Here is a 16,694-nt window from a genome sequence, read left to right as displayed (position 1 = left end):
CTATTAGACACAAAGATCAGATAGTGGCCCTCAGATAACCTATTAGACACAAAGATCAGATAGTGGCCCTCAGATAACCTATTAGACACAAAGATCAGATAGTGGCCCTCAGATAACCTATTAGACACAAAGATCAGATAGTGGCCCTCAGATAACCTATTAGACACAAAGATCAGATAGTGGCCCTCAGATAACCTATTAGACACAAAGATCAGATAGTGGCCCTCAGATAACCTATTAGACACAAAGATCAGATAGTGGCCCTCAGATAACCTATTAGACACAAAGATCAGATAGTGGCCCTCAGATAACCTATTAGACACAAAGATCAGATAGTGGCCCTCAGATAACCTAAAAACACAAAGATCAGATAGTGGCCCTCAGATAACCTAAAGACACAAAGATCAGATAGTGGCCCTCAGATAACCTATTAGACACAAAGATCAGATAGTGGCCCTCAGATAACCTATTAGACACAAAGATCAGATAGTGGCCCTCAGATAACCTAAAGACACAATTGTGTGAGGGGTAGGAATGGGAGGATTTCTCCATTCCCTTCTCAGGCCGTTGTATTGGGCAGTTGAATGGTGAGAAATGCCTCAGTCCCTAAAGCAAAAACTTTACAGTACAGGGCATCAATAAGCTGCTCCCAAACATTTTTAACAGCACCAGGAAAGTGACGCCATGATAGTTCATGTTGGATTCAAAGACAATATGAAGGGCCGCTCGGAACAGCTGAAGATGTATTTTAAAGAACTGATTGGGTCTCTGCTTGACAGCAACAAACGCCCCATAATATCTGTCCCTCTGCCCTCCCTAAATCGTGGCATTGAACGGTTCAGCTGTCTTTCAGCCCTCCAGAACTGGCTACCAGACTATTGAACAGTTCAGCAGACTGTTATCCCTCTAACTGACTACCAGACTATTGAACAGTTCAGCAGACTGTTATCCCTCTAACTGACTACCAGACTATTGAACAGTTCAGCAGACTGTTATCCCTCTAACTGGCTACCAGACTATTGAACAGTTCAGCAGACTGTTATCCCTCTAACTGGCTACCAGACTATTGAACAGTTCAGCAGACTGTTATCCCTCTAACTGGCTACCAGACTATTGAACAGTTCAGCAGACTGTTATCCCTCCATAACTGGCTACCAGACTATTGAACAGTTCAGCAGACTGTTATCCCTCTAACTGGCTACCAGACTATTGAACAGTTCAGCAGACTGTTATCCCTCCATAACTGACTACCAGACTATTGAACAGTTCAGCAGACTGTTATCCCTCCAACTGACTACCAGACTATTGAACAGTTCAGCAGACTGTTATCCCTCTAACTGACTACCAGACTATTGAACAGTTCAGCAGACTGTTATCCATCCATAACTGGCTACCAGACTATTGAACAGTTCAGCAGACTGTTATCCCTCTAACTGGCAACCAGACTATTGAACAGTTCAGCAGACTGTTATCCCTCTAACTGACTACCAGACTATTGAACAGTTCAGCAGACTGTTATCCCTCTAACTGGCTACCAGACTATTGAACAGTTCAGCAGACTGTTATCCCTCTAACTGGCTACCAGACTATTGAACAGTTCAGCAGACTGTTATCCCTCTAACTGGCTACCAGACTATTGAACAGTTCAGCAGACTGTTATCCCTCCATAACTGACTACCAGACTATTGAACAGTTCAGCAGACTGTTATCCCTCTAACTGACTACCAGACTATTGAACAGTTCAGCAGACTGTTATCCCTCTAACTGACTACCAGACTATTGAACAGTTCAGCAGACTGTTATCCCTCCATAACTGGCTACCAGACTATTGAACAGTTCAGCAGACTGTTATCCCTCCATAACTGACTACCAGACTATTGAACAGTTAAGCAGACTGTTATCCCTCTAACTGACTACCAGACTATTGAACAGTTCAGCAGACTGTTATCCCTCTAACTGACTACCAGACTATTGAACAGTTCAGCAGACTGTTATCCCTCCATAACTGGCTACCAGACTATTGAACAGTTCAGCAGACTGTTATCCCTCCGTAACTGACTACCAGACTATTGAACAGTTAAGCAGACTGTTATCCATCCATAACTGACTACCAGACTATTGAACAGTTCAGCAGACTGTTATCCCTCCATAACTGGCTACCAGACTATTGAACAGTTCAGCAGACTGTTATCCCTCCATAACTGGCTACCAGACTATTGAACAGTTAAGCAGACTGTTATCCCTCCATAACTGGCTACCAGACTATTGAACAGTTAAGCAGACTGTTATCCCTCCATAACTGGCTACCAGACTATTGAACAGTTCAGCAGACTGTTATCCATCCATAACTGGCTACCAGACTATTGAACAGTTCAGCAGACTGTTATCCCTCTAACTGGCAACCAGACTATTGAACAGTTCAGCAGACTGTTATCCCTCTAACTGACTACCAGACTATTGAACAGTTCAGCAGACTGTTATCCATCCATAACTGGCTACCAGACTATTGAACAGTTAAGCAGACTGTTATCCATCCATAACTGGCTACCAGACTATTGAACAGTTCAGCAGACTGTTATCCCTCCATAACTGGCTACCAGACTATTGAACAGTTCAGCAGACTGTTATCCCTCCATAACTGACTACCAGACTATTGAACAGTTCAGCAGACTGTTATCCCTCTAACTGACTACCAGACTATTGAACAGTTCAGCAGACTGTTATCCATCCATAACTGGCTACCAGACTATTGAACAGTTCAGCAGACTGTTATCCCTCCATAACTGGCTACCAGACTATTGAACAGTTCAGCAGACTGTTATCCCTCTAACTGACTACCAGACTATTGAACAGTTCAGCAGACTGTTATCCATCCATAACTGGCTACCAGACTATTGAACAGTTCAGCAGACTGTTATCCCTCCAGAACTGGCTACCAGACTATTGAACAGTTCAGCAGACTGTTATCCCTCTAACTGACTACCAGACTATTGAACAGTTCAGCAGACTGTTATCCCTCTAACTGACTACCAGACTATTGAACAGTTCAGCAGACTGTTATCCCTCTAACTGGCTACCAGACTATTGAACAGTTCAGCAGACTGTTATCCCTCTAACTGGCTACCAGACTATTGAACAGTTCAGCAGACTGTTATCCATCCATAACTGGCTACCAGACTATTGAACAGTTAAGCAGACTGTTATCCATCCATAACTGGCTACCAGACTATTGAACAGTTCAGCAGACTGTTATCCATCCATAACTGACTACCAGACTATTGAACAGTTCAGCAGACTGTTATCCCTCCATAACTGACTACCAGACTATTGAACAGTTCAGCAGACTGTTATCCCTCTAACTGACTACCAGACTATTGAACAGTTCAGCAGACTGTTATCCATCCATAACTGGCTACCAGACTATTGAACAGTTCAGCAGACTGTTATCCCTCTAACTGGCTACCAGACTATTGAACAGTTCAGCAGACTGTTATCCCTCTAACTGACTACCAGACTATTGAACAGTTCAGCAGACTGTTATCCCTCTAACTGGCTACCAGACTATTGAACAGTTCAGCAGACTGTTATCCATCCATAACTGGCTACCAGACTATTGCAGCTCTGTGGGTGAAACGTTTACTGACAATGTTGATACCTTCTGGAAACAAAGCTCATTTTATAAGGAGGATGGGATCTAAACAAATCACTTGGGTTCCTGGATCCTTTCACAGCATTATAGTTCTGCGTTATGACAATGACTTATCAATGACCCAAGCACAGCTCAGTTAATCCCTACCATTGTGTTGCCGAGTTGTCATAATGCTTCAGCAAATGTACATTATCCCAGGGGCATTGGAAGATACAATGTAAGTAACCTAATTTATGTCCATCTGAATGCCACTGCTGATCCCATAGCTATTGTATGCAGTAATCAGCCTCTTCACCCTCATCACTCAGTTAGGCCTCATTTAAATTATGAGGTACATTCTTACTCCTGAACTTATTTAGACTTGCCATAACAAAAGGGTTGAATACTTATTGACTTAAGACAGTTCAGCTTTATTTTGATTTTTTATTAATTATAAAAATACATTTTAAAATCTAATTCCACTTTGACATTATGGGGTATTACTGTGTGTTGGCCAGGAAAACACAATCCCAATTCAACCCATTTTAAATTCAGGCTTTAACACAACATTTGGGGGGAAAAGTCAAGGGGTGTGAAGACTTGAGGCACTGTATCATGATATTAATTGAATATTGAAATAATTTCAAATGCCCATCCCTAAAACTACACTAGGTGATGAGGCAGTAAGCGAAAGATCGCTGGTTCCAATACCCGCGACGCCAAGGTGAATAATCTGTTGATGTGCCCTTGAACAAGTCACTGAACCCTAATTTGCTCCAGGGACACCATACTACTATGGCTGACCCTGTAAAACCATATATTTCACTGCATCTATCCGGTGTGTGACAAAATAAAATGAATGTTACACTATAATACACTACAATAAATGGTTTGAAGACATTACACCACCTTCACATCTTTAGCAAGTCAACTCACCAGTAAGAGGAAGTCAATTCACCAGTAAGAGGAAGTCAACTCACCCAGTGATCTTCTTCAGCAGATGATGCAGTATGTTGAGGGACTTGGCTGGTCTGCAGGGTAGAGACAGAGGAGAGTGGAGACAGAGGAGAGTGGAGACAGAGGAGAGTGGAGACAGAGGAGAGTGGAGACGGAGGAGAGTGGAGACGGAGGAGAGTGGAGACGGAGGAGAGTGGAGACGGAGGAGAGTGGAGACGGAGGAGAGTGGAGACGGAGGAGAGTGGAGACAGAGGAGGGAGAAGAGTAGAGTAGAGAGAGATGAGTAGATAGGCGAGAGAGTAGAGGAGGAAGAGACAGATAATAGAGAGAGTGGAGAGTAGAGTAGAGAGGACAGGAGAGTGGAGAGTAGAGTAGAGAGGACAGGAGAGAGAGGAGAGAGACGGAAGATTAGAGAGAGTAGAGTAGAGAGGACAGGAGAGAGAGGAGAGAGACGGAAGATTAGAGAGAGTAGAGTAGAGAGGACAGGAGAGAGGACAGAGAGAAGATTAGAGAGAGTGGAGAGTAGAGTAGAGAGGAGAGGGAGAGAGAGAGGAGAGAGAGACAGAAGATTAGAGAGAGGAGACAGAAGATTAGAGAGAGAGAAAAGACGAGACAGGAGAGTAGAGTTGAAGAGGAAACCAGAGTAGAGGAGAGTAGAGACAGGAGACAGAAGAGAGTAGAGAGGAGAAAGAGAGAGTAGAGGATAAAAGAGGATAAGAGAGAGAGCAGAGTATAGATAAAAACCAGGTTGGACTGAGGACGATAGACATGAGATAATTAATTCTAACATACATCACTGAGGACAGCGAGTGATGATTAGATGCATTTCTGTAGTATGGCTCTCCTATCCTTAAGGACACTCACTTGAAGTCACAGGAAGCGTTGGGTTTCCAGTTTTCTGGCAGCTTCCTGAGCAGAGCTACCTTTGAAGTGTGGGCGCTGATATGACCTAGAGAGAGAGAGGGAGAAGAGACCCCTCAGCAAGCTGGTCCTGGGGCTCTGTTCACAAACAGACCCCACAGAGCCCTAGGACAGCAACACAATTAAACCCAAGCAAATCATGAGGAAACAAAGAAATAATTACTTGACACATTGGAAATAATTAACAAAAAAAAGAGAGAACTAGAATGCTATTTGGCCCTAAACAGAGAGTACACAGTGGCAGAATACCTGACCACTGTGACTGACCCAAACTTAAGGAAAGCTGTGACTATGTACAGACTCAGTGAGCATAGCCTTGCTATTGAGAAAGGCCGCCGTAGGCGGACCTGGCTCTCGAGAAGTCAGGCTACGTGCCCACTGCCCACAAAATTAGGTGGAAACTGAGCTGCACTTCCTAACCTCCTGCCAAATGTATGACCATATTAGATACACATATTACCCTCCGATTAAACAGATCCAAAAAGAATTAGAGAAAATCTACTTCGATAAACTCCCATATCTACTGGGTGAAATACCAGTGTGCCATCACAGCAGCAAGATTTGTGACCTTTTGCCAGAAGAAAAGGGCAACCAGTGAGGAACAAACACAAGCTCATATATATATATATATATATATTCCCTCTTGTACTTTAACTATTTGCACATTGTTACAACACTGTATATATATACAGTGCCTTGCGAAAGTATTTGGCCCCCTTGAACTTTGCGACCTTTTGCCACATTTCAGGCTTCAAACTTAAAGATATAAAACTGTATTTTTTTGTGAAGAATCAACAACAAGTGGGACACAATCATGAAGTGGAACGACATTTATTGGATATTTCAAACTTTTTTAACAAATCAAAAACTGAAAAATTGGGCGTGCAAAATTATTCAGCCCCTTTAAGTTAATACTTTGTAGCGCCACCTTTTGCTGCGATTACAGCTGTAAGTCGCTTGGGGTATGTCTCTATCAGTTTTGCACATCTGAACACACCATACCCACTGTCAAACATGGTGGTGGCAGCATCATGGTTTGGGCCTGCTTTTCTTCAGCAGGGACAGGGAAGATGGTTAAAATTGATGGGAAGATGGATGGAGCCAAATACAGGACCATTCTGGAAGAAAACCTGATGGAGTCTGCAAGACCTGAGACTGGGACGGAGATTTGTCTTCCAACAAGACAATGATCCAAAACATAAAGCAAAATCTACAATGGAATGGTTCAAAAATAAACATATCCAGGTGTTAGAATGGCCAAGTCAAAGTCCAGACCTGAATCCAATTGAGAATCTGTGGAAAGAACTGAAAACTGCTGTTCACAAATTCTCTCCATCCAACCTCACTGAGCTCGAGCTGTTTTGCAAGGAGGAATGGGAAACAATTTCAGTCTCTCGATGTGCAAAACTGATAGAAACATACCCCAAGCGACTTACAGCTGTAATCACAGCAAAAGTTGTTGACTCTTCACAAAAAATACAGTTTTATATCTTTACGTTTGAAGCCTGAAATGTGGCAAAAGGTCGCAAAGTTCAAGGGGGCCGAATACTTTCGCAAGGCACTGTATAGAGGACAGCGTAGTAGTATCTTACCTATATAGGGGACAGTGCTCTAGTGTAGTAGTATCTTACCTATATAGGGGACAGTGCTCTAGTGTAGTAGTATCTTACCTATATAGGGGACAGTGCTCTAGTGTAGTAGTATCTTACCTATATAGGGGACAGTGGAGTAGTATCTTACCTATATAGGGAACAGTGCTGAAGTGGAATAGTATCTTACCTATATAAGGGACAGTGGAGTAGTATCTTACCTATATAGGGGACAGTGCTGGAGTGGAATAGTATCTTACCTATATAGGGGACAGTGGAGTAGTATCTTACCTATATAGGGGACAGTGCAGTAGTATCTTACCTATATAGGGGACAGTGCAGTAGTATCTTACCTATATAGGGGACAGTGCAGTAGTATCTTACCTATATAGGGGACAGTGCAGTAGTATCTTACCTATATAGGGGACAGTGCAGTAGTATCTTACCTATATAGGGAACAGTGCTGGAGTGCAGTAGTATCTTACCTATATAGGGGACAGTGCAGTAGTATCTTACCTATATAGGGGACAGTGGAGTAGTATCTTACCTATATAGGGGACAGTGGAGTAGTATCTTACCTATATAAGGGACAGTGCTGGAGTGTAGTAGTATCTTACCTATATAGGGGACAGTGGAGTAGTATCCTACCTATATAGGGGACAGTGCTGGAGTGTAGTAGTATCTTACCTATATAGGGGACAGTGGAGTAGTATCTTACCTATATAGGGGACAGTGCTGGAGTGTAGTAGTATCTTACCTATATAGGGGACAGTGGAGTAGTATCTTACCTATATAGGGGACAGTGGAGTAGTATCCTACCTATATAGGGGACAGTGCTGGAGTGTAGTAGTATCTTACCTATATAGGGGACAGTGCAGTAGTATCTTACCTATATAGGGGACAGTGGAGTAGTATCTTACCTATATAGGGGACAGTGCTCTAGTGTAGTAGTATCTTACCTATATAGGGGACAGTGGAGTAGTATCTTACCTATATAGGGAACAGTGCTGAAGTGGAATAGTATCTTACCTATATAAGGGACAGTGGAGTAGTATCTTACCTATATAGGGGACAGTGCTGGAGTGGAATAGTATCTTACCTATATAGGGGACAGTGGAGTAGTATCTTACCTATATAGGGGACAGTGCAGTAGTATCTTACCTATATAGGGGACAGTGCAGTAGTATCTTACCTATATAGGGGACAGTGCAGTAGTATCTTACCTATATAGGGGACAGTGCAGTAGTATCTTACCTATATAGGGGACAGTGCAGTAGTATCTTACCTATATAGGGAACAGTGCTGGAGTGCAGTAGTATCTTACCTATATAGGGGACAGTGCAGTAGTATCTTACCTATATAGGGGACAGTGGAGTAGTATCTTACCTATATAGGGGACAGTGGAGTAGTATCTTACCTATATAAGGGACAGTGCTGGAGTGTAGTAGTATCTTACCTATATAGGGGACAGTGGAGTAGTATCCTACCTATATAGGGGACAGTGCTGGAGTGTAGTAGTATCTTACCTATATAGGGGACAGTGGAGTAGTATCTTACCTATATAGGGGACAGTGCTGGAGTGTAGTAGTATCTTACCTATATAGGGGACAGTGGAGTAGTATCTTACCTATATAGGGGACAGTGGAGTAGTATCCTACCTATATAGGGGACAGTGCTGGAGTGTAGTAGTATCTTACCTATATAGGGGACAGTGCAGTAGTATCTTACCTATATAGGGGACAGTGGAGTAGTATCTTACCTATATAGGGGACAGTGGAGTAGTATCTTACCTATATAGGGGACAGTGCTGGAGTGTAGTAGTATCTTACCTATATAGGGGACAGTGTAGTAGTATCTTACCTATATAAGGGACAGTGGAGTAGTATCTTACCTATATAGGGGACAGTGCTGGAGTGTAGTAGTATCTTACCTATATAAGGGACAGTGCTGGAGTGGAGTAGTATCTTACCTATATAGGGGACAGTGCAGTAGTATCTTACCTATATAGGGGACAGTGCAGTAGTATCTTACCTATATAGGGGACAGTGGAGTAGTATCTTACCTATATAGGGGACAGTGCAGTAGTATCTTACCTATATAGGGAACAGTGCTGGAGTGGAATAAATCAAAATCAAATCAAATTTATTTATATAGCCCTTCGTACATCAGCTGATATCTCAAAGTGCTGTACAGAAACCCAGCCTAAAACCCCAAACAGCAAGCAATGCAGGTGTAGAAGCACGGTGGCTAGGAAAAACTCCCTAGAAAAGCCAAAACCTAGGAAGAAACCTAGAGAGGAACCAGGCTATGTGGGGTGGCCAGTCCTCTTCTGGCTGTGCCGGGTAGAGATTATAACAGAACATGGCCAAGATGTTCAAATGTTCATAAATGACCAGCATGGTCGAATAATAATAAGGCAGAACAGTTGAAACTGGAGCAGCAGCACGGCCAGGTGGACTGGGGACAGCAAGGAGTCATCATGTCAAGTAGTCCTGGGGCATGGTCCTAGGGCCGCGGTTCAGTTGAAACTGGAGCAGCAGCACGGCCAGGTGGACTGGGGACAGCAAGGAGTCATCATGTCAGGTAGTCCTGGGGCATGGTCCTAGGGCTCAGGTCCTCCGAGAGAGAGAAGGAGAGAATTAGAGAACGCACACTTAGATTCACACAGGACACCGAATTGGACAGGAGAAGTACTCCAGATATAACAAACTGACCCCAGCCCCCGACACATAAACTACTGCAGCATAAATACTGAAGGCTGAGACAGGAGGGGTCAGGAGACACTGTGGCCCCACCCGAGGACACCCCGGACAGGGCCAAACAGGAAGGATATAACCCCACCCACTATGCCAAAGCACAGCCCCCACACCACTGGAGGGATATCTTCAACCACCAACTTACCATCCTGAGACAAAGCTGAGTATAGCCCGCAAAGATCTCCGCCACGGCACAACCCAAGGGGGGCGCCAACCCAGACAGGATGACCACATCAGTGAATCAACCCACTCAGGTGACGCACCCCCTCAGGGACGGCATGAGAGAGCCCCAGCAAGCCAGTGACTCAGCCCCTGTAATAGGGTTAGAGGCAGAGAATCCCAGTGGAAAGAGGGGAACCGGCCAGGCAGAGACAGCAAGGGTGGTTCGTTGCTCCAGAGCCTTTCCGTTCACCTTCCCACTCCTGGGCCAGACTACACTCAATCATATGACCCACTGAAGAGATGAGTCTTCAGTAAAGACTTAAAGGTTGAGACCGAGTTTGCGTCTCTGACATGGGTAGGCAGACCGTTCCATAAAAATGGAGCTCTATAGGAGAAAGCCCTGCCTCCAGCTGTTTGCTTAGAAATTCTAGGGACAATTAGGAGGCCTGCGTCTTGTGACCGTAGCGTACGTGTAGGTATGTACGGCAGGACCAAATCAGAGAGATAGGTAGGAGCAAGCCCATGCAATGCTTTGTAGGTTAGCAGTAAAACCTTGAAATCAGCCCTTGCTTTGACAGGAAGCCAGTGTAGGGAGGCTAGCACTGGAGTAATATGATCAAATTTTTGGTTCTAGTCAGGATTCTAGCAGCCGTATTTAGCACTAACTGAAGTTTATTTAGTGCTTTATCCGGGTAGCCGGAAAGTAGAGCATTGCAGTAGTCTAACCTAGAAGTGACAAAAGCATGGATTAATTTTTCTGCATCATTTTTGGACAGAAAGTTTCTGATTTTTGCAATGTTACGTAGATGGAAAAAAGCTGTCCTTGAAATGGTCTTGATATGTTCTTCAAAAGAGAGATCAGGGTCCAGAGTAACGCCGAGGTCCTTCACAGTTTTATTTGAGATGACTGTACAACCATTAAGATTAATTGTCAGATTCAACAGAAGATCTCTTTGTTTCTTGGGACCTAGAACAAGCATCTCTGTTTTATCCGAGTTTAAAAGTAGAAAGTTTGCTGCCATCCACTTCCTTAGTATCTTACCAATATAGGGGACAGTGGAGTAGTATCTTACCTATATAGGGGACAGTGCAGTAGTATCTTACCTATATAGGGGACAGTGCAGTAGTATCTTACCTATATAGGGGACAGTGCAGTAGTATCTTACCTATATAAGGGACAGTGGAGTAGTATCTTACCTATATAAGGGACAGTGCTGGAGTGCAGTAGTATCTTACCTATATAAGGGACAGTGTAGTAGTATCTTACCTATATAGGGGACAGTGCAGTAGTATCTTACCTATATAAGGGACAGTGCAGTAGTATCTTACCTATATAAGGGACAGTGGAGTAGTATCTTACCTATATAGGGGACAGTGGAGTAGTATCTTACCTATATAGGGGACAGTGCAGTAGTATCTTACCTATATAGGGGACAGTGCAGTAGTATCTTACCTATATAAGGGACAGTGCAGTAGTATCTTACCTATATAAGGGACAGTGGAGTAGTATCTTACCTATATAGGGGACAGTGGAGTAGTATCTTACCTATATAGGGGACAGTGCAGTAGTATCTTACCTATATAGGGGACAGTGCAGTAGTATCTTACCTATATAAGGGACAGTGCAGTAGTATCTTACCTATATAAGGGACAGTGGAGTAGTATCTTACCTATATAAGGGACAGTGTAGTAGTATCTTACCTGTATAAGGGACAGTGCTGGAGTGGAGTAGTGTCTTACCTATATAAGGGACAGTGCTGGAGTGGAGTAGTGTCTTACCTATATAAGGGACAGTGCTGGAGTGGAGTAGTATCTTACCTATATAAGGGACAGTGCTGGAGTGGAGTAGTGTCTTACCTATATAAGGGACAGTGCTGGAGTGGAGTAGTATCTTACCTATATAAGGGACAGTGCTGGAGTGGAGTAGTATCTTACCTATATAAGGGACAGTGCTGGAGTGGAGTAGTGTCTTACCTATATAAGGGACAGTGCTGGAGTGGAGTAGTGTCTTACCTATATAAGGGACAGTGCTGGAGTGTAGTAGTATCTTACCTATATAAGGGACAGTGCTGGAGTGGAGTAGTGTCTTACCTATATAAGGGACAGTGCTGGAGTGGAGTAGTGTCTTACCTATATAAGGGACAGTGCTGGAGTGGAGTAGTGTCTCGGCCCACAGCCGGCAGGCCTCAGTCTTCGTTAGACTCTCCACTCCATAAGAAAGCTGGTACTCCATCTTGGACAGGACATAGACAGGGACCACCTGCAGGACACACAGGCAGGTTTACTAAGGGTTTACTCAACTCAGTGAACAGCATGTACCAGATGTGTGGTACATGTTTACAAAGGAGTATATTAACAACAAAAAACTGTTTTGGTTGAAATATTAGTTTTTGTCTGAAGCCCGAAAAATACATGAAATTCAAAATATTTGACATACGCGGCTTTTCAGCAGCTCAACTACTATAGGATAGTACCATCTATTACCAACTACTATACCTATATATATATATATATATAGCTTACCAACTACTGTCCCTTTATTGATCTACTGTACTGCAACAACAGATGGACTCACACAAGACTATAGTGGGTTCAGACAGGACCTATAGGTTACCATGCTTCCTCTCTACAGGACCTATAGGTTACCATGCTTCCTCTCTACAGGACCAACAGGTTACCATGCTTCCTCTCTACAGGACCTATAGGTTACCATGCGTCCTCTCTACAGGACCTATAGGTTACCATGCTTCCTCTCTACAGGGCCAACAGGTTACCATGCTTCCTCTCTACAGGGCCTATAGGTTACCATGCTTCCTCTCTACAGGGCCTATAGGTTACCATGCTTCCTCTCTACAGGACCAACCGGTTACCATGCTTCCTCTCTACAGGGCCAACAGGTTACCATGCTTCCCTTCTACAGGACCTATAGGTTACCATGCTTCCCTTCTACAGGACCTATAGGTTACCATGCTTCCTCTCTACAGGACCTATAGGTTACCATGCTTCCTCTCTACAGGACCTATAGGTTACCATGCTTCCTCTCTACAGGGCCTATAGGTTACCATGCTTCCTCTCTACAGGACCTATAGGTTACCATGCTTCCTCTCTACAGGACCTATAGGTTACCATGCTTCCTCTCTACAGGGCCTATAGGTTACCATGCTTCCTCTCTACAGGACCTATAGGTTACCATGCTTCCTCTCTACAGGGCCTATAGGTTGCCATGCTTCCTCTCTACAGGACCTATAGGTTACCATGCTTCCTCTCTACAGGACCTATAGGTTACCATGCTTACTCTCTATATTCAGATATTAACAGACTATATTGGGTTCAGAAAGGACCTATAGGTTACCATGCTTCCTCTCTACAGGACCTATTGGTTACCATGCTTCCTCTCTACAGGTCTTCACTGATCTCCATCAGCTCCAACTGTGGAGTAGTTCTGGTCTTCACTGATCTCCATCAGCTCCATTTGTGGTGTAGTTCTGGTCTTCACTGATCTCCGTCAGCTCCATCTGCGGTGTAGTTCTGCTCTTCACTGATCTCCTTCGGCTCCATCTGTGGTGTAGTTCTGGTCTTCACTGATCTCTCTCTCTCTGTCAGCTCCATCTGTGGAGTAGTTCTGGTCTTCACTGATCTCCATCAGCTCCACCTGTGGTGTAGTTCTGGTCTTCACTGATCTCCATCAGCTCCATCTGTGGCATGTAGGGGCAGGACTTGGTTGTATCCTGATGGTCGTTGATGTCCTGTCACCACACACCACACCTGACCTCCTACTTAAGGTTGTCTCATGGTTGAACAGGCCTACCACTGTTGTGTCGTCAGAAAACTTAATGATAGTGTTGGAATTGTGTTTGGCCGCGCAGTCGTGGGTGAACAGGGAGTACAGGAGGAGGGAACTAAGCACGCACCCCTGAGGGACTCCAGTGTTGAGGATCAGTGTGGCAGATGTGTTGTTGCCTACCCTTACCACCTGGGGGTGGCCTGTCAGGAAGTCCATGATCCAGTTGCAGTGGGAGGGGATTAGTCCCAGTGTCCTTAGCTTAGTGATGAGCTTTGAGGGCACTATGGTGTTGAATGCTGAGCTGTAGTCAATGAATAGCATTCACACATATATGTTCCTTTTGTTCAGGTAGGAAAGGGCAGTGTGGAGTGCGATTGAGATTGTGTCATCTGTTGATTTGTTGGGACGGTATGTGAATTGGAGTGGGTCTCGGGTTTCTGGGAGGATGGTGTTGTGATGTGAGCCATGACCAGCCTTTCAAAGCACTTCATGGCTACCGACATGAGTGCTGCGGGGCGGTAGTCATTTAGGCAGGTTACCTTAGTGTTCTCAGGCAGAGACTATGGTCTGTATTACAGACTGTCAGGAGAGGTTGAAAATGTCAGTGAAGACAATTGCCTGTTGGACCTCGCATGACCTGAGTACACGTCCTGGTAATACACCTGGCCCTGCAGCCTTGTGAATATTGACCTGTTTAAAGGTCTTACTCACATCGGCTACAGAGAGCATTATCACACAGTCGTCCGTAACAGCTGGTGCTCTAATGCATGCTTCCTTGTTGCTTTCCTCGAAACGAGCATAAAAGGAATTTAGCTCGTCTGGTAGGCTTGCATCACTGGGCAGCTCGCGTCTGGGTTTCCCTTTTTAGCCAGTAATAGTTTTCAAGCCCTGACACATCCGACGAGCGTCAGAGCCGGTGGACTAGGATTTAATCTTAATCCTGTATTGATGCTTTGCTTGTTTGATAGTGTGTCAGAGGGCATAGCGGGATTTCTTATAGGCGTCCGGATTAGCTCCTTGAAAGCGGCAGCTCTAGCCTTTAGCTCAGTGTGAATGTTGCCTGTAATCCATGGCTTCTGGTTGGGGTATGTACGTATGGTCACCGTGGGGACGACGTCGTCGATGCACTTATTGATGAAGCCAATGTCTGTGGTGGTGTACTCCTCAATACCATCGGAGGAATCCCGGAACATATTCCAGTCTGTACTAGCAAAACAGTCCTGTAGTGTTGCATCCGCGTCATCTGACCACTTCCATACTGAGCGAGTCGCTGGTACTTCCTGCTGTAGTTCTAGCTTGTAAGCAGGAATCAGGATGATAGAATTATGGTCAGATTTATGGAGGGCGAGGGAGAGCTTTGTATGCATCTCTGTGTGTGGAATAAAGGTGGTCAGAGTTTTTTTTTCTTCCTCTGGTTGCACATGTGACATGCTGGTAGAAATGAGGTAAAACAGACTAGTTTCCCTGCATTAAAGTCCCCGGCCACTAGGAGCGCTGCTTCTGGATGAGCATGTTCTTGTTAGCTTACGGCCTTTGCACTCAACGAGCTGTATGTCTTAGTACAAATATTGAACATTCCAGGTGTGCAAATCTCTTAGCGACTTACCCAGAAGACAAAGGTGCCAAAGGTGATTCTAACGTATTGACTCAGGGGGTTGAATACTTATGTATTTAAGATATATTAGTTTTATTATTCATGAATGTTTCTTCCACTTTGACATTAACAAGTATTTTGTGTAGATCCTTGACAAAAAAAATGGCAATTAGATTTGAATCCCACCTTGTAATAACAAAACGTGGAAAAGGGGTGTGAATACTTTCTGAAGGCTCTGTATCTGTAATGTATGTTCCAGACCCTGTTGTGGGGCCCAGCCTGTATCTGTGTTCCAGACCCTGTTGTGGTGCCCAGGATGTATCTGTGTTCCAGACCCTGTTGTGGTGCCCAGGATGTATCTGTGTTCCAGACCCTGTTGTGGTGCCCAGGATGTATCTGTGTTCCAGACCTTGTTGTGGTGCCCAGGATGTATCTGTGTTCCAGACCTTGTTGTGGGGCCCAGCCTGTATCTGTGTTCCAGACCCTGTTGTGGTGCCCAGCCTGTATCTGTGTTCCAGACCCTGTTGTGGTGCCCAGCCTGTATCTGTGTTCCAGACCCTGTTGTGGTGCCCAGGATGTATCTGTGTTCCAGACCCTGTTGTGGTGCCCAGGATGTATCTGTGTTCCAGACCTTGTTGTGGTGCCCAGGATGTATCTGTGTTCCAGACCTTGTTGTGGTGCCCAGGATGTATCTGTGTTCCAGACCCTGTTGTGGTGCCCAGGATGTATCTGTGTTCCAGACCCTGTTGTGGTGCCCAGGATGTATCTGTGTTCCAGACCTTGTTGTGGTGCCCAGGATGTATCTGTGTTCCAGACCTTGTTGTGGGGCCCAGACTGTATCTGTGTTCCAGACCCTGTTGTGGTGCCCAGCCTGTATCTGTGTTCCAGACCCTGTTGTGGTGCCCAGGATGTATCTGTGTTCCAGACCCTGTTGTGGTGCCCGGCCTGTATCTGTGTTCCAGACCCTGTTGTGGTACCCAGCCTGTATCTGTGTTCCAGACCCTGTTGTGGTGCCCAGCCTGCGTGTGTGTGTGTGTGTGTTCCAGACCTTGTTGTGGTGCCCAGCCTGCGTGTGTGTGTGTGTCCCAGACCTTGTTGTGGTGCCCAGCCTGCATGTGTGTGTTCCAGACCTTGTATTGGTGCCCAGCCTGAGTGTGTGCGTGTGTGTGTGTTCCAGACCTTGTTGCTGGTGCCCAGCCTGTGTGTGTGTGTGTGTGTGTGTGTGTGTGTGTGTGTTCCAGACCTTGTTGTGGTGCCCAGCCTGCGTGTGTGTGTGTGTGTTCCAGACCTTGTTGTGGTGCCC

The 16,694-nt window shown here is 44.9% G+C and overlaps 1 protein-coding gene across 4 annotated transcripts in view; it reads right to left on the bottom strand.

The window, feature by feature from the left end:
* The window catches only part of ice2 (interactor of little elongator complex ELL subunit 2), a 63,152-nt gene that overhangs the window by 14,115 nt on the left and 32,343 nt on the right, over window positions 1-16,694 (bottom strand). For 2 of the 4 annotated variants that reach the window (XM_064990253.1, XM_064990255.1), the window contains exons 11-13: window positions 12,144-12,273; window positions 5,450-5,534; window positions 4,609-4,659 (exon numbers count right to left, since the gene is read on the bottom strand). In XM_064990253.1, coding sequence (XP_064846325.1) covers window positions 4,609-4,659; window positions 5,450-5,534; window positions 12,144-12,273 — 266 coding nt within the window. Of the gene's footprint in view, window positions 1-81; window positions 506-4,608; window positions 4,660-5,449; window positions 5,535-9,068; window positions 9,712-12,143; window positions 12,274-16,694 lie in introns of those variants that run through there. The other 2 variants (XM_064990254.1, XM_064990256.1) reach the window with 2 other exon arrangements.

Source organism: Oncorhynchus masou, chromosome 15, assembly GCF_036934945.1.
Source record: "Oncorhynchus masou masou isolate Uvic2021 chromosome 15, UVic_Omas_1.1, whole genome shotgun sequence".
NCBI classification, from domain to species: Eukaryota; Metazoa; Chordata; class Actinopteri; order Salmoniformes; family Salmonidae; genus Oncorhynchus; species Oncorhynchus masou.
This window is presented reverse-complemented; position numbering and strand designations above follow the sequence as displayed.